Here is a 27,539-nt window from a genome sequence, read left to right as displayed (position 1 = left end):
CCTCTATATTTATAGAAGCTCCTCTATATTTATAGAGGCTCCTCTATATTTATAGAGGCTCCTCTATATTTATAGAGGCTCCTCTATATTTATAGAGGCTCCTCTATATTTATAGAGGCTCCTCTATATTTATAGAGGCTCCTCTATATTTATAGAGGCTCCTCTATATTTATAGAGGCTCCTCTATATTTATAGAGGCTCCTCTATATTTATAGAGGCTCCTCTATATTTATAGAGGCTCCTCTATATTTATAGAGGCTCCTCTATATTTATAGAGGCTCCTTTATATTTATAAAGGCTCATCGATATTTATAGAGGCTCCTCTATATTTATAGAGGCTCTATATTTATAGAGGCTCTATATTTATAGAGGCTCTATATCCTCTATATTTATAGAGGCTCCTCTATATTTATAGAGGCTCCTCTATATTTATAGAGGCTATATTTATAGAGGATCCTCTATATTTATAGAGGATCCTCTATATTTATAAAGGCTCCTCTATATTTATAGAGGCTCCTCTATATTTAATGAGGCTCCTCTATATTTATAGAGGCTGCTCTATATTTATAGAGTCTCCTCTATATTTATAGAGGCTCCTCTATATTTATAGAGGCTCCTCTATATTTATAAAGGCTCCTCTATATTTATAAAAGCTACTCTATATTTATAGTGACTATAGTATATTAATAGAGTCTACTCTATATTTGTAGAGGCTACTTTATATTTATAGAGGATCCTCTATATGTATAGGGACTTCTCCATATTTATAGGGGCTTCTCTATGTTTATAGGGGCTTCTCTATACTTATAGATGTTCCTTTATACTTATAGAGGTACGGAGGCTCTTCCATGTTGTTTGATACTGTTCAATATTTATAGATGTACCTCTATATTATTAGCAACCCCTATATATAGGCTCTCCACATTTAAGGGTTGTATGCAACTTTTTTGGAAGTATTTTGGGTTTAGCAATCTGTTTTTAGACACACTGAAATTTTTTCTTAAGCAATAGATTTTTTTATCCCCAGACAATCATTTTTTTCTCGGACCTCTAATATTATTTTAAAAGCACCATGGTTGTGCTTGCAAAACCAAATAATTTGGAAATTTGTTGAGTTAAAGACCAAAAAAAAATGTGCGGAGGTGAGTGCAGGGCAAGGCCAATATTGGAGCTTCTTTTATTCTGCAGGAAGATCATAAGGGAAAGGGAATCACCTAGTTGAGGAATGTTTTAGTTTCCATTATAACCACTCTTTCTACTCCCCCTTTAAATCGAATATGTTGGAGTTTGTTGTTGCTGCTGTTGATGTAATAACAATAATTGTTTTTGTTCTTGCTGCAATTTATGGACAATATGTTGTAAGAGTTTGGTTTCATGTTGTTCCTTCTCAAGGGTTGATTCGACAGGATCTATTGGTGACTCCGTAGTTAAAGAATGACGTCTATGATGGACATTAACATAATCAGTATTAGGGGTAACTAATTCATCAAGCGATTTCTCTTTGTCATCATCGTGATTAGCATGTCTTGGATGATTATTTTGTTTCTCATGGCTTTGATGATGACGCTGATGTTTCTCCTGATGATGATGATGACGACGATGTCTTGGATGATTCCGATAATTATATGCAACACCATCTTCTGCCACTTCATCTTCTCCGTCATTTCCCTCAACCTGTTCATCATCCATTGTCTCTGTTTCGATTTCTCCCCCATCTTCTTCTACCTCGTCAATGGATTCCTTTAATTGTTGCCCATTCAAATGACGCTTATGATGCAAATGTTCTTCTTCGTCATCCACATCGCTGACTTCCTGTAAATGATTATTGGCCGCTGCTGCAGCTGAGGCTATTTGTGTGGTTGATTCGTTATCGGCTTCACTGGAACTGGTTTTATGCGTTAAATTGAATAGTTTATCTTTAAGACTAGCATAGACGGTGTCGGGTTGAGTGTTCGGTTGGTTAATTGGTGCAAATGAGGCATATCCCATTAATTTGACATCTAATCTTGGGTACCTGTAATGCAAAGAGGAAGATTTTGTATTAGATAAAATAATTCAGTTTTTCGATTAGGAATGTGATTTTAAAAGTAATTCCTTTTGATGTTTAGAAACATATGTATAATGGCATTATACCGTTGATCACAGTTTGTAGGGTATTTAAAAATTTTGCACTTACCTTGGCACCTCGAGCGTCGCAAATGGAGACGAAGGCGAGTACGGTCTGTAGTAATTCCACGGGATAGCAAGATCTGTAAGATGAGAAGTTGGAAAAATATATATATTTATTAGATATATTCTTCTATCAAGGTATTATTAAACATACAAATAAAGCACATTATAAATATATTATAAGCTAATATTCATTTTACAGCACAATATGCGTAGCGAACAAACAGCATTATCATATGTTAGCAAAAATCATAGTATCTAGTTTCATTAAAGCTGCATTAAATGTATCCTATCTAAAATAAGTTATTAAAGCTTATACATGCGTATTGGCACGATAACAACAACATAATATTTTTGGCCAGCCAGTAGTAATGGAAAGGCGTACATAGAGAACACGGCAAACAACAATCATTCAATATTAAATAATTGGAATTTTTTGTGTGTATTTTGTTTACTTTAAGTAACAATAATAACAACACTGTTTTTTTTCTATCGTTCAACCTTACCAAAAATTCCGAATTTATTAACGATAGTAACATAATATGTAATTTAATACTTTCTTATAAATTGTAAATAAATTATCACAAAAAAAAAATGCGTGGAACAAAACGTTTACATAGAAATGCAAATTCATTGAATTTCCATTGTCTGTCATATGGTTTTAACAACAACAAAATTTTAAAATTTTTGTGTTGTAAAAAAAGAACAATTTTTTTGTTTTTACTTTTATGCTGATTCACACATAGATGTCTAGACATGGTTTATAATTACAATATATATGTGTAATATAAATATTAAATTCACAACAAATATTTTGTAGTGACGTATCGTCTGTGAAGTTAAATATTTATGTTTTTTGTTGTACGTTTACTAAGAACGAACCAAAACGTGATTTCAATTCTTTCGTATGAAATTTGATATAAAATATGTGAATTTGAAACGACGTAAAAAAGGTCAAACATTTTTTTCTTTGTTTTACTTTTGACGAATTTCTATCCAATACCAATATGTTCCCTCGAAGGAACATACAACTGGTTTTCTGTAAGCTGCTAAATTTAATTTCATTGGGACAGATTTAGAATTTATTGAAATCGATTTATAGTAAACTTCAAACCCGCTATTTTGTATGCCGCTCTGGTAAAAAATAATCTCAGCCAAACACCCGTTCGAAGTATATAAAGAATATATGTCTCAATTTGATATGTTGTGAAAAATTTCGTGCCAATCGAACAAACATTAGGAGTTTAATGCATCATTTAACTAAAATCGGGCGAAGATCTGTTATTGGGAGCTATATCCAAATTGCTACCGATTTTCGTGAAACTTAGCGTACATAATTTTAGACACAATTCAGAACGATATGAAAAATATATATATATATATTTATATATATATATATATATATGGTAGCTATATCTAAATCTGGACCGATTTTTATGAAACACATCATTCTATACTCAATTCAGTTCGCCATGCCAAGTTTCGTGCAAATCGAAAGATATATAGGGATTTTGGTGCACCATTTACATTAAATCGGAGGAAAATATATATGGGAGCTATATCTAAATCTGAACCGATTTTCAAGAAACTTAACACACATCATTCTAGGACTAATTAATTACGCTGTGCCAAATTTCATGCAAATCGAAAGATATATAGAGACTTCGGAACACCATATACATTAAATCGGACGAAAATTTATATGGGAGCTATATCTAAATCTGGACCGATTTTCAGGAAAGTTAGCACACATCATTCTAGGCTTAATTCAGTACGCTTTGCCAAATTTCGTGCAAATCGAAAGTTATTTAGAGACTTTGGTGCACCCCTGACCAAAAATCGGATTTTCAGGAAACTTAGCACACATCTTTCCAGGCCTTATTCAGTACGCTGTGCCAAATTTGGTGCAAATCGAAAGATATTTAGGGACTTTTACCTTAAATCGGACGAAAATATATATGGGAGCTTTATTATAATCTGATCCGATTTTTACGAAACTCAGCACACATCATTCTAGGCCTAATTCAGTACACTGTGCCAATTTTCGTGTAAATCGAAGGCCATTTAGGGACTTTGGTGCACCATTTACCTTAAATCGAATGAAAATATATATGGGAGCTATATCTAAATCTGAACCGATTTTTATACCCTCTACCATAGTATGGAGGGTATATAAGTTTTCTTTTTCTATTTGTAACGCATCGAAATAATTATTTCCGACCCTATAACATATATTCTTGATCAGCGTAAATTTCTATGACGATCTAAGCATGTCGGTCTGTCTGTTGTAATCACTCTAACGTCTAAACGAATTGAGATAGAAAGCCAAAATTTTGCATAGGGTCGACTTTTGTCTGCAGGCAGGCCAAGTTCGATGATGGGCTATATCGGTCCACGTTTAGGCATAGCTCCCATATAAGGGTACCCCCAAATTTTCAGTATTTCGGGGTTCTTGAGCACGGTTTTCAACCGAATTCGCTGTAATTTGGTATTTTGTAGTCGTATATGGTAACAAATCTCCCTACCAAATATTATTAATATTCACCCCCTTTTATGGCTAGTCCCCATATAACCCCCTTTTTTATTTTAAAATAGCTGATTTTTTCCGTGTATTGGGGTTATCTCATATAGCTGTATTCCACAATAGTAGGGGGGATATTCGGTAGGCGAAATTTTCAGTTCATACCCCTCATAGTATGGAATTCTAAAACGATTTAGTCGATTTAGGCATATGTTGTAATAATTTTTCTCTCGGAGGGTATCGACATAAAAGCTAAAACGTGAGGTTTGAGAATGAACTGTATCGGCCCGCATTTAGGACCAGTTCCTATATAAAACATCCTACCTATTTAATATTTAGCCTGATGGACGGTATTGGGATTCAAACCTAAAATATTAGCTTGGAACTTGAGCTACATCGGCCCTTAATTAGGCCTAACCCCTTATATAATGAAAACACCAAGTAGTTGCTAATTCCTACACAATGTTGTCAATATTGGTCCCGCTTTAGTATGCCTCATATATAATATACCCCTCTAAATTGGAGTATTTTCAGCATTTTATACACATGTTTCAGCGTTAATAATATATGTCAACATTTTAGGGTTTAGCGATTTTAGGAAAAGACTCATTGAAATTGCTGAATTTTCTATTTGGTTTACAACAATCGATTGGAAGAATTATAGTTATATATATATATATATATATTCCTTATGTTTTCATTTCAAAAATTTGTCAGTATTTCTATGGTGGAGGGTATCCAAAGTTCGGCCCGGCCGAACTTAACGCGTTTTTACTTGTTCCCAATTTCAATAGGGTTCGTCCCTGTACTTTGTTTACAATTTAACATGGACAGACAAACAGACGGACGGATGAACATGCATGAATTGACTTAGAAAGTGATTCTATGCATATTCTCAAATGTACCATGTGTCTATCTCGTTACAAACATATGCACAAATATTGACCCAAGTTTCGAGAAGCCTCTAAACGTTACTCCCAGTATTCGGTAAAAAAGTTTTCTCATTAATTAACACATATCCTTACCAAAAATTTATATTATAACATCAATATTGAACCAATTTTTAAAGTTGCCGTCATATAACGGCCATTGCCATTTATATGTGAAACACATATGAAAATGCTGGAAATTGCGAGTTGTTCCATGAAGAAAGATTTGCTTCCTCAAACTTTCCCAGCAGGCAGATTGAGTAAATTGAAAACGGGAGCACATTTAATAAAGAACAATTTCAAATTGTATGCGTTCCTAATTTTCCTGTAGGGAGATTTTTAAAAACATAATTTGTCAAATGCATATTGACACTAGTATTACGTTGGAATCAAATCAGCTGGGATTTGCTGTTACCTTTTATAATTGTACCATGGTTTATACTAAAAAGTGTGTTTTCAAATATAAAATGTCAGAAATATATAGCAACCTGAAAGTATATTATTCTTTTCAAATTTCCAAATTTTAAATGTTTACATTCAAAAATTTTCTATTGAATTATTCCTAACCAAAACCAGTATTATTCTTATTTCATTTTTTATCCGTTTCCTCAATTTTTTCGTTCGTGTTGTAATAACAGTTACTTATGGCAAACAACACACTTACCTGCCTGATTGCAACTTGGTGGCTTAAAGAATAAGCCCGGCTTCAATGGCTGTTCCTCCTCATCGTGAACCTCAATCATTAGATAGCCGACCAAAATAGGGGTACGGGTCTGTTGATTCTGTTCCATTTGTTTGCCGACATTTTCCCAAATATAAATGGCACGGCGTATGTCAATTTCCACCCAGCCGGTTGTAGAGACATTCATCATGATGGTGTTGCAGATACGCTTCTTACGTTCTGTAACGGAAAGCGGCAGAGCAAAGCAAAAACAAAAATAAGCAATAAAGCACACAGAGGCACAAGAGAAAAAGAGAGAGAGACGGAGGAAAAAAATGCAATTAATTAAAATCGCATTCTCTAAAATTGCTCAATAATTACCATACACACCACGTTTATTGCGACGCGTTTGCTGGACAATCGATACGGTTACACGTATCTGAGCATCCAATATGGGTTCAGCACAACGTTTCGGTTTAGTGGGATCATCGGAAACATCTTCATCATCATCTTCGGTATTACCTCCACCATTGATTATTTCCTGTTCGTCGCGGGTGTCATTTGGATTGATTTTGAAAAGACGCAAAATGGCCGATTCCAAGTTTAAATTTTGCATTTTTTGTTCGAAGAGGGTACTAGAAAATTGTATGGTAATATTGTTATCCTGCATCCATGATGCCTCAGTGGTCTCCATATTACATGTGGGATATGCGGCCATTTCATGTAACGGCGATTCAATAATTTCTTCGGAGTTCTTTGTCTGTATGGCATTGCTGATGCGATTTTTGATATCATTTATACTGAAAAAAAAAATAATAATGTAAAAAAGGTTAAATATTTTTCAGAAAATCAGAATCAATTTTTTTTAAAATATGTTTTTTTTCAAAATATATTTTCAACTCCTTATAGGGGCTCTTATTCAGTCCCCATATGAAAACTTCTGGGACTTCTTCAATGTATTTGCTAACAATTTCCTTCATAAATTTTATGAATTAAACTTTACACGATGTCGGCGATTACGACACAACAAATACTTGACATTTTTTACACATTTTTACGAGAGTACTATTTTTTTACGATTTTCATTTATGCGTTGTATTACGATTTCATTGTACTGATGTTGTTGTTGCCGCCAGAACTCAGCATAATTATTCATTCATGCAAAAAGCGTACTCTCACACACCAACAAACTTGTAATGAGTTACTGGGCATGAATGCACCAAGGACTAGAAATGTGTTGATGTGTTTGTGTCGATATGCTAAGTCTGTAATGAAGTGTTGTTGGTGTTTTTTTTCGTGCTTTCATGTAAAGTTAATGTGCGTCTTGTTGAGGCTGCCGTTGATTTTTTTTGTGTTGTTGTACAAAATATGGTTTAAGGGCTACTCAGGTTAACTGCATAATTGTTGTTATTGTTGTTGTTTAATTGTTGATGATGGGCTTTAGGTTGAGCCGACTTCAATGTTTGAAGAACCCAAAGAAAAAAAGTCAGCAGTAACAGCCGGCTAGACAGTGTCTAGCCGCGTTTTGTATGGCATATCAAAACAAAACCAAAAACAACACACACACACAAACACCAAGCACTCAATGTCTAGAAAATTAAACCAGCAACAAACACAACAACAACAAGAAAAAACTGCAAAATCAACAACGACAACAACTCTTTTGAAAGGAGCACAAACACACATAGCGAGAGCAGAGATTTAGAAAAAAATTAAAATTAACACAACATAAAAAGTAGCAACAGCAACAACAACAACAACAAACTCTATATGGATGTCGGTCTCAACAACAACATAACTGCTGATTTGATGTAATCATAATCAGACCTCCTTGGGTAAACATACTCGAACATACATACATATATATAGGCATCAATTTATTAGCCTTAGAATGCGGATATATTAAGGTGGGTTCGAAAAAAAAATGTTGAAATACTTTGGCAAGAGTGGATTGTTAAGAATATTTTTTCGGGGACTTTTTGAGGCGTGGGTTCTTTAATTGTTTTTATACCCTTCACCACACTGTTGTATAGGGTATTATGCCTTTGTGCATATTTTTGTAACAGGCAAAAAGAATCGAGATAGACCCATGGTTCCTTTTGCGAATATGCATAAAATCACTTTCTGAGTCGATTTACGCATGTCCGTCTCTCCGTCCATCCATGTATTTTGGTTCACAAAGTACAGGTCGTACATTTATGATCCGATTTTGATGCAATTTGGCACATGTCACTTATTTGGCCAAAGGATCAACCCTATTGAAATTTGAGAAAATCGTTTCACATTTAGATATAGCTCCCATATATAGTTTCGTCCGATTTTTTGTAAGTGGTGCACCAAACTCCCAATATTGCCCCGATTGATACAAAATTTTGCACAGAGTACTGAATTAGGTCCAGATAGATGTATCCGAAATTTTGTTGAAATCGATGTTTAAAGATGGAGACAAAATTTAGGTCCAGGTTGATGTATCCGAAATTTTGTTGAAATCGGTTCAGATTTAGATATAGCTCCCACATATAGTTTCGCCCGATTTTTTGGAGATGGAGACAAAATTTAGGTGCAGGTTGATGTATCCGAAATTTTGTTGAAATCGGTTCACATTTAGATATAGCTCCCATATATAGTTTCGCCCGATTTTTTGTAAGTGGTGCACCAAACTCCCAATATTGCCCCGATTGATACAAAATTTTGCACAGAGTACCGAATTAGGTTCAGGTTGATGTATCCGAAATTTTGTTGAAATCGGTTCAAATTTAAATAAAGCTCCCATACATAGTTTCACCCGATTTTTTGGAGATGGAGACAAAATTTAAGTCCAGGTTGATGTATCCAAACTTTTGTTGAAATCAGTCCAGATATATAATCAGTTCCCATATATATTTTCGCCCGATTTTTTAGAGATGGAGACAAAATTTAGGTCCAGGTTGATGTATCCAAAATTTTGTTGAAATCGTTTCAGATTTAGATATAGCTCTCATATATAGTTTCGCCCGATTTTTTGGAGATGGAGACAAAATTTTGCACCGAGTACTAAATTCGGTCTAGATTGATATATGCGAAGTTTTGTTGAAATCGGTTCAAATTTAGATATAGCTCTCATATATAGATTCACCCGATTTTATGTAAATGGAGCACCATACTGCCAATATTGGTCCGATTAAGACATCCTATTGCACAGAGTACTTATTTAGGTCCAGATTGATGTATACGAAGTTTTTTTTTGGAATACATATATTCTTCCGAATTTAATATACAGTCAATGTTCTCCGATTGAAACATAATTTTGCATACCGTATTGAAGTTACTGCAGGTTTATATATATATATATATATATATGGGTTGTTTTAATTTAGTTCAAATATCTATCAATCTATGTCCATTATAATACAGACCAAAATTATGGACCTATCTTCACGAAATTTTGAATGTAGGATGGGTTCTGCCCAATGAAGACCCCTATTGTTTTTGGTAAAGATCGGTTAATACTTAGGAGATGAAATGAACCAAATACTTTTTTGTCGGTTTTTTGTGGTCACTCCAGAGGACGTAATTATGGCCGGAACATCACCAGTTTTTAGATGGAGAAGGGGATCGGGCCAAAGAATAAGCATGCCTGTTTTGATAAAGATCGGTCAAGTAATAAAAGCACTGTACTGAATATTAGTAATATTCGGAAACTATGTCAGGGTTAGGAAGAGGTACTATTGATTTTCAATCGGACAAGAGGGTGCAATTATCACGAAATATTGCCAAGCTCGGAATACTGCTCACTGGTTAAAAAATATTTTTTACAAAAACTATATGAGTCGACGATTTTTTAAAAATATTTTTTACAAAGACTATATGAGGCGTGAATTTTCAAAAATATTTTTTCCAAGGACTACTTCAGGACTAGTTATATAGTTAAGTTATTCATTTTAATTTCCACACATTTCTCGAAAATGCCAATAAATGTCTGTATGGCAATGAATTTACTCGAAACTGCTCCAATCTAATAAGCATACTTGCATAAAATTCACGCAAGCCGTCGCTTCTGTCTACGTTTGTCTGGTGCAGAGCAAATAAATGCAGACACAAAAGACCAACAAAATGCACCAGACCAGACCAAGCCAGACATATACGAGTCAGACAGACATAAGACGCCGCCAACGTTGACGTCTCAAACATAACAAAAAAAAAACAAAAACACCAACGCCACCAACAATGATGACAGAGAGACCACAACAACAAAAACAGCAACCATGACTTCAAACCAAAAAAAAAAAAACACTTGAAATGAAACCAAATTCCCTTTGTATAGACAGATGACCGTAATATTTTGGCTACTAGAAGACAATGACGGATGATGGATCTGAAATCTGCAAATGTTTCCAAGGAATAATTTTTTTTAATTTGCCATAGAAATTTTGATATTTGTTGCCAATGCGAATGTTGATGACTCACCACACAAACCATGTCTCGCAAAACACACACAAACAGAAAAGGTAACTCCAGAATCGATTTCTTGTCTATTGGCCCGTGCAGTATTTCTCACGTTGTGCTATTGCTCCATATGCCGTCTGCAACCTTTACAAGGCAACATTGTTGTCGCAGGCATGTAACATACAAAACGTCCATGCCGCAAGGCAACCTGAAGCAATCAATACCACCAAACATAAAACTCAAGCGTGCCCAGACATAGGAGTATCAAATGTGTCGGTCTGTATGTCTGTCTGGCATTGTCACGACAACAACGGCGGCGGTTGGCGGCTGTTGCAGACAAAACAATTACAACTGTTATGTTACGAGTGCGTCTGGTAGCAACACACATAGCCAAACGGGCGACCACAGCAGACAAACAGCCAACAGCACTTGTTGTTGCATATGGCTAGACGAGCCCTCTAAACATGCGCAATGTTGCACCCCTTTGAGTATTTTTTTATTAGTTTCGCATAAATACCAGACCTTTTTTTGTTTTTAGTTCGTTGGTAGACCTGAAAGCTTAACAAGCGACTTGACTGGCTGTCTGAGATTTGGTTTCGAGATTTTGACTCACCACACTAAACCATACGGCCAGATCAATGCCGTCCCTTGTCTGTCTGTGGTAAAGGTATGTCTGCGTGGCAGACAGTCTGGGTTTTGCAGATTTTTTTTATCTTCTCACGCAATGTCACTAAATCATGTTTCCTGTCTAGCTTACTGTTTGTCTGGCTAGAACCAGGTATTTTGTCGATGTGTAGTAGTGGTAGTGGCACAGACAGTGTTAATTGCTGGTCATTTATTTTGAAGACATGAACAAATTAATTGATTATAACAGGCGTAGGCAGAATGATTAAGGTGTCTGATTAGGCTGGAGAGCTCAGGGGAAAATGGTCAACCGATTATGAATATCAGAGCGATAGTGTTGGGCCAGAAAAGTTAATGATGTGTATTTTTTGGAGAAAAAATATTTCCCAGATATTTATGAGGAGTGGATTTTTTAAAAATAATTTTTTAAGTATTGTATGAGGGGTAGGGTTTAAAAAAAAAATTCATCTCGCATGTATGCTCCGAATTGGATGAAATTGAGAAAAATCGTTTCAGATTTAAATATAGCTCCCATATATATTTTCGTCCCTATATATCTTTCGATATGCACGAAATTTGGCGCAGCGTACTGAATTAACTCTAGAATGATGTGTGCTAAGTTTCGTGAAAATCGGTTCAGATTTAGATATAGCTCCCATATATATTTTCGTCCGATTTAAGGTAAATAGTGCACTAAAGTCCCTATATATCTTTCGATTTGCACGAAATTTGGCACAGCGTACTGAATTACTTCTAGAAAGATGTGTGCTAAGTTTTGTGAAAATCCGTTCAGAATTAGATATAGCTCCCATATACATTTTCTTCCGATCTAAGGTAAATAGTGCACCAAAATCCCAATATTTCTTTCGATTTGCACGAAATTTGGCACAGCGTACAAAATTAACTCTAGAAAGATGTGTGCTAAGTTTTGTGAAAATCGGTTCAGATTTAGATATAGCTCTCATATATATTTTCGTCCGATCTAAGGTAAATAGTGCACAAAAGTCCTTATATATCTTTCGATTTGCTTAATTAAGCACAGCGTAGGCTTAATTAAGCACAGCGTACTTAATTAAACCTAGAATGATGAGTGTCAAGTTTCGTGAAAATCGGTTCAGATTTAAATATAGCTCCCATATATATTTTCGTCCGATTTAAGGTAAATAGTGCACCAAAATCCTCATGTTTTTTTAGATATTTATTTAAAAAAAATTAACGGGTGTCCGAATGATATTTGTTTTAAATTGATTTACATAATTTTGGGTTGTAGAATGACATGTTTGTGGATCCAAGTTCATGTTAATGGTCCTTCAAAAATGCGACGTCTGGTAGGATTAATCTGTTGACCCAAAGTGGTGAAGGGTATAATATAGTTGGCCCCGTCCACTTTACTACTTTCCTTGCTGGTTTAATTTTTTTTCAGTCTCCTTTAGACTACTCCGTGTTGTATTCATTAACCAATCAAAATATTCCAGAAATAATCAATCCACGCTTTTTGGGTATCAAACCCAAAAACATCGCCGCAATCAATGTAGACAGCCAGTGATCAAACAAAAACAACAATGACAACTGCTATTTGTTGTTGTTATTTTTTATATTATGTATTAAATTGTTGACAAAACAAATTTATTTTGCATGACAACATGCTGCTGCTGTAGCTACGACTACTATGCAGCATGGGGGCAACATTGAGCCGTAACAACAACTGAACCCAAAAGCAGCAGCATAACTGCGAGTCAGTTTTTCTTCATCAGACTCCATGCTATGCCACTGCCGGTAGTTGTCTTGAATAAAATTGCACCAAATCACAAAACACCTGCATCACCAACACCCTCCACTTCCCCTCCAGACAGCCGGCACTCTGAGTAGTATAGAGGCCTATACTACATAATAATAATAATGTGTGTCCACTTAAAACGTCTGGGTAAATTGATAATGTTAAATTATACTGACTGACTGGCTGAGTGAGTGAGTGTTTGATATCAAACATGTGATCGCAAATTGTTACGTTGCAACAATGTTGCATAGATTTTAGCATAGAATTTCCATTCATATTCAGACTGACTGGCGATGAATGGACAACAAACTAGTGAATGAGAACTTGTGTATTGGAAAATAAAACTTCCATGGTAAAACAACAACAACAAATTCAAAGGTGCATGGAATTTCACACAGATTGACTGGTATATATTGGTGTTAGTAATGTGTCCATTTGATAGTTCTGGAATATAACACTCATGCAAAAAAGTGACCAAGTAGATTAAATAACACTAAAGTTTTTTTTCTTTCAAAGAATCATAAAATCTCCTTCACATTGTTTGACGTGTCTACTACGCACAATACGAATTGCACCTAATTTCAACGAATCTTGTTGAGTGTCAATCAATTGCATTTGAATATTGCAATTGTGCATCTGAGTGTGTGTGTCCAACGAACAATTGCATGTCTGAACTTCGTGAAACTTGTGTATTGTGTGAATGCAATTTCCAGTATTTTTAAACACTTTTAAGTGGCATTTGACACAGACAGACATTTGTTTGTTGTCACACCAGACATATAAACGAACTTTGCAGACATACAAATTGCAAGATAATGCAATAAAATTTAGTTATATGTCATAACAGATGGGATAACCTGGAGGAATGATCATTGACGAATCGTTGTAAATTTGTACATGTATTAATTCTTTAAAACAAGGACTATAATTGGCATGGATTTTTTAAGAGGCGCGGATTTTTAAAAAATATTTTTTCAAGGCCCATATGAGGCGTGGATTTTTCAAAAATATTGGATTTTTCAAAAATATTTTTTCAAGGCCTATATGAGACGTGAATTTTTAAAAAATATTTTTTCAAGGCCTATATGAGGCATGGATTTTTTAAAAATATTTTTTCAATGCCCATATGAGGCATGGATTCTTAAAAAACATTTTTTCAAGGCCTATATGAGGCGTGGATTTTTAAAAAAACATTTTTTCAAGGGCTATATGAGGCGTGGATTTTTCAAAAATATTTTTTCAAGGCCTATATGAGGCGTAGATTTTTAAAAAATATTTTTTTAAGGCCTATATGAGGCGTAGATTTTTAAAAAATATTTTTTCAAGGCCTATATGAGGCGTAGATTTTTAAAAAATATTTTTTCAAGGCCTATATGAGGCGTAGATTTTTAAAAAATATTTTTCAAGTTTTTAAAATATTTGTTCACGAGCTATAGGAGTCGGCATTTTTTTGAAAAATATTGTTAAAGCTCGATTAAAGGCGGGAATTCTTTTTTATTTTATTTTTTATTTATTTATTATTTATTTATTTATTTATTATTATTTTATTATTTATTTATTTTTTAGGCCTATATGAGACAAGAATTTTTTAAGAATTATATGATTCGTGAATTGTTAACCAATATTTTTACCTTGCACCGCACTGTGGTACTATGTCTTTGTGCATATGTTTGTAACAGCAAAATGAAACGAGATAGACCCATGGTTCCTTTTGAGAATATGCATAATATCACCTTCTGAGTCGATTTATGCATGTCCGTCCGTCCGTCTGTGCATGTTAAATTGTAAACAAAGTACAGGTTGCACTTGAGTTGAATTGGATGAAATTTGGAACAGCACATTTTTTTGGCCCAAGGACGAAGCCTATTGAAATTGGGAAAATTCGGTTCAGATTTCGATATAGCTCCCATATATATTTTCGTTCGATTTTAGGTAAATAGTGCACCAAAGTCCCTATATATCCTCCGATTTGAACGAAATTTGGCATAGTGTACTGAATTAGGCCTAGAATGATGTGTGTTAAGTTTCCTGAAAATCGGTTCAGATCTAGATATAGCTCCCATATATATTTTCGTCCTATTTTATGTAAATGGCAAATCATTCGATTCGCATGAAATTTGTCTTAGCGTACTGAATTAAGTCTAGAATGACGTGTGCTAAGTTTCGTGAAAATCGGTTCAGATTTAGATATAGCTCCCATATATATTTTCGTCCGATTTTATGAGAATGGCGCACCAAAGTCTCTATATATCACTCGATTTACACGAAATTTGGCATAGAGTACAGAATTGAGTCCAGAATTGTGAGTGGTAAGTTTCGGGAAAATCGGTTCTAATTTAGATATAGCTCCCATATATATTTTCATCCGATTTTAGGTTTGGATAGAGCTCCCATATATGCAGTGTTGCCAAAACTTCGTTGAGGAAAAATGCTAGATTTTGTTGAAAAAAATGCTAGAAAGTGCTAAAAAATTTAAAAAAGTGCCAGAAAAAAGTGCTAACAATTTCTAGAACAAAATTGTTAATATTTAATAATAAAATATTAATCAGAAACCCCATTTATTCTTAACGGTTATTCGTTGTCGATTTAACCATGTCCGTCCGATTGACGTCGCAATATTTAAGACAGAGCTTTGGAATTTTACACATACGTTGGTACTACTCCTATGAGATTTGATATTGGAAATGGAATACATCGGTCGTTTTTTGGTACACCATACCCCAATATTTGTTTTTTAAGCTTTTAGGCATATTTTTCAACCTAAATTACTGTATATTTGTATATTGTGTTCTACCTGGATATATAGTCTTCTTACTAGAACTTATCAATATTGGTCCACTCTTAAGGGTAGCCCTCATCAATTGCATTGGTTTTAATTTGATTGTTTAAATTTTGTTGAGTAAAAAATCTCCTTATCAAAAATTATTAGTATGGGTCCATATTTAGGGGTAGCCCCCAGAGAGCGGTACCCTCCCCATTATTCGACATTTTGGGAACGTCGGACACGCAACCGAATTGACTAAATTGTTTCTATTTTTTGTTTTGATGGGGTTTGAAGTCTTCCTACTAAAATATAAATACTAATAATGCCAAAATTTGGTTAAGGTAAATAGCTGTAATTTCACATTGCATACAAATATGAAGACAACTATCAATTTTCGTCCTATTTGCGTACTTTTAAGTTTTTATAATCTCATTCCCAACAGCGACTTTAATATAAAAAAATATGTTTGCCGGAATTTATTTATTATTTATTATTATAACTTGGCATTCGGGATTCCCGCTGAATTAAAAACTTGTTTTCAGAAATTTCCAATATAATTAATGTTCATTATTATTACATCGCTCTCATAAAATGTACAACTTAATTTGGTTTTTCATTTTCCCAAACAAACAATCTACCAACAGATAACGTCATAGTCACCCCGAGTACCCGACCATTTTCAAAGAAATTTGGAATGCACGGCACATGCTGGATAGCATTGGAAAATTAAATTCATCACGTAAAACATAGCGAAAATTCAATGCGTCAATATTAAATCGAAAAACGGGATTTTTTTGGATTGAAACCAATTTTGTAAAAAAAAATTCCTAAAAAAATAAAAAATGCTAAAAAAAGTGCTAGGTGCTAGATCAATTTTTTTGGTGCTAACCGAGTTCAAAAAGTGCTAAATCTAGCACTAAAAGTGCTAAATTGGCAACACTGCATATATGTTTTTCCCGATTTTAAGTAAATGATGCAAAATGTGTCGATATTCACAAAACATACTGAAATTAGTAGAACCTAACCGATGAAATCAATTTCGATTGTGAAATCAATTTAAATTTCGATATATCTTTTATTTATATTTTCGTCCGATCTGAAGTAAATGGTGCACCAAACTCCTCATGCTTATCAGATATTTTTCCAAATAATCAACGGGTGTGTGGTTGATATTTGCTTTAAATTGATTTACATCATTTTGTCTCATTGTAAGAAGCAACTCTATACCTGACCAAATGAGAAATTTAGATTTTAGGAAGACATTTTGGACCAATGGACCAATTTCCTGTTAAAGGTCCTTCCAAAAATGTTCGATAGGATTCATCTGTTGAATATACCCAAAGTTGTGAAGGGTATCATATAGTGTGCCCGTCCGACTTTACTACTTTACTTACTGTTTTTTTTCTTTTCTGTTTTTTTTTTTGTAAAATATATTTTTTCATTGCCCAACAAATCAAGCGAATGTCATAACCCTCCTTAGCAAAGTCATAACATTTTGTTTAACCATCAACAAATACTGACTTTTTTTAAAGTTATTTATTTTGGTGTAAAACTTCAAACAGTTACCAAACAAACAAGGCTGCCAACTTTGCATAAATGTTTAACACTGTCAATGCCTGGGTATTTCAGTAGCAAAGTGTCGGTATGTTTGTCTTTGTATGTATGCTGTGTTAAACTGTTTGTTTTTGTTTTTTTCTTTTTTTGGTGCGGTGGTTTTATTTAAAGTCGGTCTAGTCTAGCCTGTCTATGCATTGTCTGCCAGATGTCTGGGCCATGTCTAGGTATCTCCGTTAATGAACTTTTTGTAGGTCGTTGCTATGCAGAAATCGTTTAACAAACACAGCAACACACACACATACAAGCACATACGCATTCATATGTGTGTTAATAGAGTTTAGTGGATTATTCCTTGTAGTTTATGTCGGCTATTTATTTATTTATGGGTCTTTGCCGTGTTGGTCGGTTGGTTGGTTGGTCAATTGTTTGCCGGTCTGTGCCATAGACGATTAAGTTTTTCAAACACAAACAATTGGCCAATGCAGAAAAAGCAACTAAGCAGACATATGCCACCACAACAAAAACGCACAACTTTAAAATCTAAACAAACATAAAGTTTTCTTTAAGTCTAGAATTTTATTTGTTGGTATCATTTGTTTCTTTAATTTGTAAGGTAGCATTTTTCATTCATAGATTTCTTAGCAGGAAAAAAACGAATAAAAAAATAAAAATTAAAAAAAACACCAACATCTCCAGACAGAGTTTTGATGGCGTCATAGATTCTAATTGTGGCGGCGTCTGTGGCATAAAAGAGTTTAGATTTCTTTATTAGCTTTTTATTGTGTTTTATTGTAGAATTCTTTGATTGTGTGTCGTTGTTGTTGTTGCTGCTGCTGCTGTGGTTCATAAAGGATCAAACAGAATATTTAGCTTAAAACATGTCTGCGTTTTTGTTGTTTTTATTTTCCAGACAGCATGACATTTCTGGTTGGATTTTTTTTTCTAAAGAAGTAGAAGATTATAGACGGGTCAAACAAAATTAGCCCACTCATATTAAATGGCAAATTGAAGGGTCTAGTTGGAAATTATATTGGAAATATGTAATATAATTCATGGTTTAACAATGCTTTTTTCAAGGACTATAGTACTAATTAAAAAAAAATGATAGAACTATAAGAGGCGTGGATTTATTATAAAATATTTTTTCAATGACTAATGAGGCTCGTATTTTTGAAAGGACCACAAAATTTGTGGATATTTACAAATATTTTTTCAAAGGTCAAAAGAATTTTTTTTAAATATTTCTTCAATGCCTATATGAGAGTATATGATTTTTAAAAAATATTTTTTTTTAAGGTTTGGATGTTTTAAAAACATTTTTTAAAAAACTATTTAAGATTTTTAAAAGTATATTTTTTCAACGACTATAAGAGGCGTGGATTTTAAAAGTATATTTTTTCAACGACTATAAGAGGCGTGGATTTTAAAAGTATATTTTTTCAACGACTATAAGAGGCGTGGATTTTAAAAGTATATTTTTTCAACGACTATAAGAGGCGTGGATTTTAAAAGTATATTTTTTCAACGACTATAAGAGGCGTGGATTTTAAAAGTATATTTTTTCAACGACTATAAGAGGCGTGGATTTTAAAAGTATATTTTTTCAACGACTATAAGAGGCGTGGATTTTAAAAGTATATTTTTTCAACGACTATAAGAGGCATGGATTTTAAAAGTATATTTTTTCAACGACTATTAGAGGCGTGGATTTTAAAAGTATATTTTTTCAACGACTATAAGAGGCGTGGATTTTAAAAGTATATTTTTTCAACGACTATAAGAGGCGTGGATTTTAAAAGTATATTTTTTCAACGACTATAAGAGGCGTGGATTTTAAAAGTATATTTTTTAACGACTATAAGAGGCGTGGATTTTAAAAGTATATTTTTTCAACGACTACAAGAGGCGTGGATTTTAAAAGTATATTTTTTCAACGACTACAAGAGGCGTGGATTTTAAAAGTATATTTTTTCAACGACTACAAGAATCGAGGCGACATTTTGAGTATTTTATATATTTTTTCAACAGTCATGCTACATTTTCGGAATGAACAAGGTCCTTTATATATATATATATATATATATATTATATATATATTATATATATATATAATATATTATATATATATTATATATTATATATATATATATATTCGTTTACAATATAAACTATTGTATATGTTTTTATACCCTTCACCACACTGTGGTACAGGGTATTATGTCTTTGTACATATGTTTGTAATAGGCAAAAATAATCGAGATAGACACATGGTTCCGTTTGAGAATATGCACAGAATCACTTTCTGAGTCGATTTATGCATGTCCATCCGTCTGTAGATGTTAAATTGTAAACATAGCACAGGTCGTATTTATGATCCGATTCGAATGAAATGTTGGCACAAGTTACTTATTTGACCCAAGGACGAACCCTATTGAAACTGAAGAAAATCGGATCATATTTAGATATAGCTCCCATATATATTTTCGTCCGATTTAAGGTAAACGGGGCACCATAGTCCCTATATATACTTCGATTTGCACGAAATTTGGAATAGGGTACGGAATTAGGTCTAGAATGATGAGTGCTAAGTTTCGTGAAAATGGGTTCAGATATAGATATAGCTCTCATATATATTTTCGCCCGATTTTATGTAAATGATGCCCCCATATTACTATATATCTTTCGAATTGCACGAAATTTTGCATAGTGTACTGAATTGAGTTTAGAATGCCGTGTGTCAAATTTCGAGAAAATCGGATTTGATTTGGCTCCCATATATGTTTTCGTCCGATTTAAGGTAAATGGGGCACCGAAGTCCCTATATATCCTTGGATTTGCACGAATTTTGGTACAGCACAATGAATTAAGTCGATTGTGTTAAGTTTCTTGAAAATCTGTTCAGATTTAGATATAGCTGCCATATATATTTTCGTCGGATTTAAGGTAAATAATACACCAAAGCCCCTATATTTACTTCAACTTGTACGAAATTTGATTGGGATTAATGTTAGACGGTTTACGATACTTATAGATAAAGATCGCCTATTTATTTCGTTGAATTTCATGTCAATGTTCCTTCGAAAAGACGTCTGTTAGGATACATATGTAGAATATACCCAAAGTAGTGAAGGGTATCATATAGTCGCCCCATTCCGACTTTACTACTTTCCTTACTGGTTTTCTAATATATTTTTTTTTTCAAGAATTGTCTTTCCGATTTTATTTTTCAGCACACTCTATTGTACTAGTCTGTGAAACTTTCCTCTCACGCCAAGTGCGATGTTTATTGATTTTTCATTCTCAGCGTAAGGTGTTTAACCTTATTAAATTTATAAACATAAAACACTGCATACAAAGTGGCAAATCAAAAAAAAAATAAAAATAAACTCTTTAAACTCAGAAAAATCTATGCAACCTTGAAAATATAAACATTGTTTGATATAAACCATAAATAGAAACAAAAAACAAACTCGTTGATGGTGGGGAGGTGTTTGAGAGGATAAACACAATTATTCTGTGGCGAATAACCAAAGCGGAATACTTATTTAATAGCAAAGCAATGAAATAAACGTTGGTCTTTAATTGTTGGTGATTTCATATTTGTTGTTGCTGAATGTATAAATTAATGATTTAATATATAAAGTTTAATTTATTCGCACACATTTGGTGTTTGTTACAGAGTTTAATGCCCAAAGATTAGGATGTTGAATAATTAATGTAAATTGAAAAGTTTTGTCATATGTATTGTAGTAACCAGGGGAGTCGTTCTAAAAGTTTGTATGGTAATATATATATATATATATATATAATATATAAACAATGAAAAATGTTTGTTAGCTGAATTACAAGATCAGTGGCATTACCCAAATGTGGGATGTAAACATTACAAATTGATTTAATGTTCTGTCTTTTTTGGTCGATTTATTTATTTCGTTTTTTTTTTTTCTTTCGTTTGCAATTTGACTGCACGTGTTTTCGGAAATAAACATTTTAAGGTCATCAAAGTGGGAAGCAAAAAAACTAACAAACAAATCCATGTGGGATAATTCTCACACAGATTTGATGTGGTCATATTGCAAATATGAGTCATGACTTTTTAGCAATTGCTGCACAAGCTCTGCTCTTTGGAAAAAATAGATAAAGAATATAATTCATTTTTCTTCCCTTTGTTGGCGGTCTAATACGAAACGTGACTAATACTGGTATCTAATGTATTTGTGATTTCTTCAGATCAAATATCATGGTGTCAATTTTTTTTATTTAAGGAAAAAAGTCAATGTTTAAGGTTATGGCGTTCATGCCAAAATAAATAGTTTGCTAATGCACTTTCAAACATAGTCTGAAAGACAATTAAATTATAGTGTAATTTAATTTGAAGAGACAATGAAATGTTCACTAATTTTAATACCCATCACCATACTGTGGTGCAGGGTATTATGTCTTTGTGCATATGTTTGTAACCGGCAAAAGGAAACGAGATAGACACATTGTTCCTTTTGAGAATATGTATAGAATTACTTTCTGAGATGATTTATACATGTCCATTCGTCTTAAGATGTTGAATTGAAAACAAAGTACAGGTCGCATTTTTGATTCGAATTGGATGAAATTTGGCACAGCTCCGTTATTCGACCCAAGGACAAACCCTATTGAAATTGGGAAAAATCGGTTCAGATTTAGACATAGCTCCCATGTATATTTTCTTCCAATTTAAGGTAAATAGTGCACCAAAGTCCCTATATATTCTTCGATTTGCACGAAATTTAACACACCGTACTGAATAAGGGCAAAAACGATGTGTGTTAAATTTCGTGAAAATCGGTTAAGATTTAGATATAGGTCCCATATCCTTCGATTTGCATAAAAGTTGGCATAACGTACTGATTTGAGTATAGAATGAGTAATGGTGAGTTTTGGGGAAAATCGGTTCAGATTTAAATATGGCTCCCATATATATTTTCGACCGATTTTATGTAAATGGTGCACGGAAGTCCCTATATATCATTCGATTTGCACGAAATTTGGCACATCGTACTGAATTAAGTCTAGAACGATGTGTGTTAAATTTCGTGAAAATCGGTTCAGATTTAGATATAGCTCCCATGTATATTTTCGTCCGATTTAATGTAAATAGTACACCAAAGACCCTATAAATCCTTCGATTTGCACGAAATTAGGCATAGCGTACTAAATTAATAGTAGAATGATATCTGTTAAGTTTCGTGTTCAGATTTAGATATAGCTCTCATATATATTTTCGTCCGATTTTACATAAATGGTGCACCATTTATGTAACACGACATTTTGCACAACGTATCAAATTGAGACGTTATTGGGTTTTGTTGAAATTGGTGCAGATGCAGCCATAGTTTCCATATATATTTCGAACGTGTGTCTGATTAAAACTAACTTTTTAACAGTACGGCGTACCGAATAACGTGTATCAATGTTGCTATAAATCGTTTTACATAAATTTTTTTCCCATGGTACGCAGACCCCTCTAAATCGGCCTGAATGAAATTAAATTGATCATAGGTTGCTGAAATATATAAGTATGTTCCCTCGAGGGAACATTGACATACAATGGTAAGGATACATATGTACAATATACCCAAAGTGGTGAAGGGTATCATATAGTCGGCCCAGTCCAACTTTACTACTTTCCTTACTGGTTTTTTTTATGTAGATGTGATATGCAATTATTAATATTGACCCAAATTTCGGAGTAGCCATCATACACCCCAATATTCGCTATTTTTGGGGATTTTGTACAAGTTTTTGAACCAAATTGGCTGTAATTTAATATGTATTATTCTCATTGTATAACACATGAACGTACCAATAATTATTAATACGGACTCAAGGATAGCCCACATATATTATTTTGGGATTTTTGACACGTTTTTCAATCAAATTGGCTTTAATTTTTTATTTTGAGTTCTTATTGTATAGCACATCCTTATACTAGGAAAAAATTATTAATATTGAACCAAGTTTGAGTGTAGCCCTCATGTACCCCCACATCTCTTTACTAAAAATGACTTCACTACCCAAAATAATCAATTTTGATCCCCGTTTTGCAATAGACCCCATATAAACTATATTTTTTTCTCCCGTCTTTTTTCGTGTATTCAAGGTCCAATTTCTCCTAGGAGTCCCCATTAATTCTACATATTTTGAATGTCATCCTCAGGGTGTAGGATATAAAAAGTTCGGCCAAACTGAACATGTTTTTATTCAATTCAATCCATCTCATGGTCCTTACAGTCCCTATATTTACGCATTACAAAGTGACTGTATTTTGACACTCATTAATCTTGGTGGGTGAACAACTTCTTCACATAATATTTTCAATATCCTTTCAAACCACCGCATTCGAAATTTATTCAAAATCTAAAAAAAAATACATTTCTATAAAAATCGAAAAGTTCTTCTCTAAGTGTCCTGCAATCATTAAAAACCAGAAATTATCTTGGAAAACCAAAAAGAGTTATCCAAGAAAATTTAAAACCATTTTCGACTTCAATCAAAAATAAAATTCTTTAAAGGGTCTATATGTAAACCTGAACCAATACAATAATTTTTTGATAGGGGCAATTCACGGACGGATATATTTAGCTCAATCGGTACAGCTCATAGAAGATTGACAATCAGTTCCTGACAGACTATCTGGAGAAAATAAGTGAAATTATTTATATTTTAATTAACCCTAAAGTCCCTATACTTTTTTTTTGGAAAATAAAAACTAAGTATTTTTTATATTTTTTAAGACTCCAAATTTATTAAAAAAAATAAAAACAAAGTATAATATATTTTAGTATTGAATATGAAGCATTATTTGTATATGAACTTATTAAAGTTATTTTTAAATTAACTGGGTTATTCCTGAGCGTTTGTCATTGTCCCTGAGTGTAAGCCAATATTTAGAACCGATATATTTTTAGAAAAGGGGTAATTCACCACGCGATGCAAAAAATTGTCTGCAGATAAGGAAAAATGTGAGAAATATTCGAAATTAATTAACAGGGTATTTTGAAATTTTAAAAAAGTTCAGGAAAGATATTGAAGATTGTCATGCAGATGTATTAAAGCATGCAGACCGTAAAATGTTTTAAAAACTGTATCTATAGGGAAAAATATTTTTTTTAGGGACGGGAGGACAAAGAGCAATACTATGCGTACTGAAATAGTTTAAATGTGAAATGTATTCGAAACTGAAAGCCAATTTTAAAAGTCACATTATATTTCTGAGATCTGGAGATATGACATTCACATACCTGCAAATTATCCTCTCACAAAGCTAACATTTAATCATCTTCCTAATTTGTAACTTTATAACTCAGATCTATTATATATGCCATTTTGAGATTTAAAATAGTTAATGATTTAAGATTGCAAATGTTATTGTTACAAATCCTATATTCAAACTTAACTCTGTGTAAGAAACTCTAAGATCCCTTTGAACAAACCATATTTCAGTCACATCTTAACCTTTTAATAGTTCCTCAAAAAACATTTTTTTACATTTCCTTATTTTTTTTACACATTTGCAATGAAAATGTCCATTTTATTTACTTACCGAAATTCTTTGATATTTTTAAAATAAACACTGCCATTGGCTTCAGCTTCCTTATTGGCTGCATTTATGCCGGCAAAAATACGGCTCATTTGATCTTCGGTCAAATTGAACATGGCCAAAATTTGTTTACGATTATTGCCATCGACCGGTGCCGTGTGGATGGCCCCATTATCGGCTGTGACCACAATATTGTTAAACAACAGCAATGGCAGACAATAGAGGCCAAAAATGATAATGATTTTTGGTACAAACATTGTTGCAGAGCAATGGATTTTCACTCAAAAAATTCAATACAAGAAATGTTCTTGTTTTATACGTAACACACTTATAAACAATTTAATTCAAAGTATATCAGTTTTTTTTATATTTTTTCAAAACAAAATATAATTATATAAAATTCATTGTTTATTTACTTTTCTTGTATTTTTATTTTCTTTATTTTATTCTAATAAAAATTTAAAGTCTTGTATTCACAAACAAAATTTGCTTGGCTTTCTTTATATGAAGTCTTCTTTTTATTTTTGTTTTAATGTTATTTTAGCCAAAAATGTATTACTTAAACACTTTCATTCAAAACTTTGCAAAATTTTCCTTATTTTGATTTCTTTTCTTTCTTTTTTTTTTGGGATTTCTAGTTTGTCTTCACTCTAAGAATGGCAAGTACGAAGTGATTTGCGCGAGGCACTTTAAAAGACTTAAATAACATTTTTCTCGCATCTATCACAGCAGACGTTGTTGGTTCGTCGTCTGCTGGCTGCCGGCCGGCTGGCTGGCCTGCCTGCTTGCATGTGTACTTGTCTTTCATTCGTATATGCTTTTGCATTCATATACAATAAAGCGACCAACGTGAAAACAACAAAGCAGCAGCATTTTCTTCGTATTGGTACGAATAAACTTCAGTATGACTGTGTTTGCTTGTATGTATGCATGCATGTGTTTGTATGCGAATTGTGCTTTTTGGCTTCCTTAACTTGCTGCATTTACTTATGTTGCGAATTTACTTACTGTTATTTCATTCGTAGAAATATTATGTATTTGTATATGTATGGTGTATTTGTATATGTATGGTTGTGTGAAAGTGGTTCATGTATATGTATGTGGGTGAGGTATATAAGCATTGGGGAGAATTTTGCATTTATATAGAGGGAATTGCACATTGTATTACATAGGATATAGTTTAACATTCACTTGCATCAGGACAAAATTAGTAATAATTACAAAAGTTTGGTTTTATTATTGCATATTAGATGTTCATTTCACACCTCGATTAACTCCATTTTTTTTTAAATCATAAAATTAAGTGTCAAAGGTCTTGGAAAGTCATACGTTTTTTTATAATTATACCCTACACAACTATGTTGTCAGGGTATTACAGCTTTGTGCAGCCCCAAGAGTTTGTAACGCCGCGAATTATTGGTTCAAGAACCATTTTTAAGTATACCGATCGTTATATCTCGACTAGCTGAGTCGATCTAGACATGTGTGTCCGTCCGTCTGTCCCTTATAATTTGTAAACACGATACAGGCCACAGTTATAGACCAATATTCACGAAATTTTGCATGTCGGATGAGTTCTGGCTAATGAAGACCCCTATCGTTTTTGGTAAAGTTCGGTTAACATTTAGGGGATGAAATGGACCAAAAACGTTATTTTTGTCTGATTTTCTGGTCGCTCTAGAGGCTGCAATTATGGCCCAAACATCGAGAATTTTTACATGGAGAAGGGGATCGGGCCAAAGATTAAGCATGCCTGTTTTGATAAAGATCGGTTAATATTTAGCGTGTCAAAAGGAACCTGGCTTTTGTGTGAAAAATTACAAAATTTGTTTTCTATGGCGTATATATTTACTCTTTAAGGACATAGACCCAAAATGTTGATAGTATATCGAAAAGGAGTGGTTGGCCTTTAAATCGATACCAATTATATTGTAGTATGTATCCGGATGTGGGAGTTAGACTAACATATTTACAGGTGGTTACGTATTCATATATATTATTTAGTAAGCCATTACCACACTAGAGGGCGGAAATATAGCGATAATCGCTTTGAAATGTTCCGCGAGGTCCGAGTTATGGTCCAGGACAATGCCTATAATTTTCGATGATGATCAGATAATCATATTGGGATGAAGTGGGCCGAAAACATAATTTTTTGTGTTTTTTCGAGTCGATCGATAGACCAAAATTGAAAGCCAAACATCACAACATAACCCAAGGTGAAGGCAAGTAATTAGAAGGGATGTAGTGAATATTAGTAATATTTGTTGTCCTCTAGTCGGTCAAGAGGGTACAAATATCGCAATTAACGTTACAAATATCACAAAAAGGTATCATATGGTCGGCCCCGTCCGACTATACTGCTCCGCTCACTGGTTTTAATAAATATATTGAAAAAATAAAGATTGGTAAAATATCATTTCATAGGCGTATGGACCATCGCCATTATACGTTCGTCCCTAATAGAACACATTTCCACAAATATATCGATTTATAAAGTTATCATTTCGTATTCAACACCACATAATTAATTCCT

At 33.4% G+C, this 27,539-nt stretch overlaps 1 protein-coding gene across 1 annotated transcript; it reads right to left on the bottom strand.

Annotated features, from left to right (window-relative positions):
• Positions 1-1,315: 1,315 nt before the first annotated feature.
• Positions 1,316-25,260, bottom strand: LOC133337741 (protein anachronism-like; the record flags this gene model as incomplete). The annotated part of the gene is made up of 5 exons (XM_061545947.1): positions 25,007-25,260; positions 6,671-7,080; positions 6,284-6,520; positions 2,177-2,249; positions 1,316-2,014 (listed from the first exon to the last, which is right to left on the bottom strand). Coding segments are annotated over exons 1-5 (1,673 nt in total), but the record flags the coding sequence as incomplete, so codon positions are not given.
• Positions 25,261-27,539: the final 2,279 nt, after the last annotated feature.

Source organism: Musca vetustissima, unplaced genomic scaffold (assembly GCF_032173495.1).
Source record: "Musca vetustissima isolate MV318-11 ecotype Yass unplaced genomic scaffold, APGP_CSIRO_Mvet_v1 utg46958, whole genome shotgun sequence".
NCBI lineage: Eukaryota > Metazoa > Arthropoda > Insecta > Diptera > Muscidae > Musca > Musca vetustissima.
Note: the sequence above shows the minus strand (reverse complement) of the source record. Positions and strands in the feature narration are given on the sequence as shown.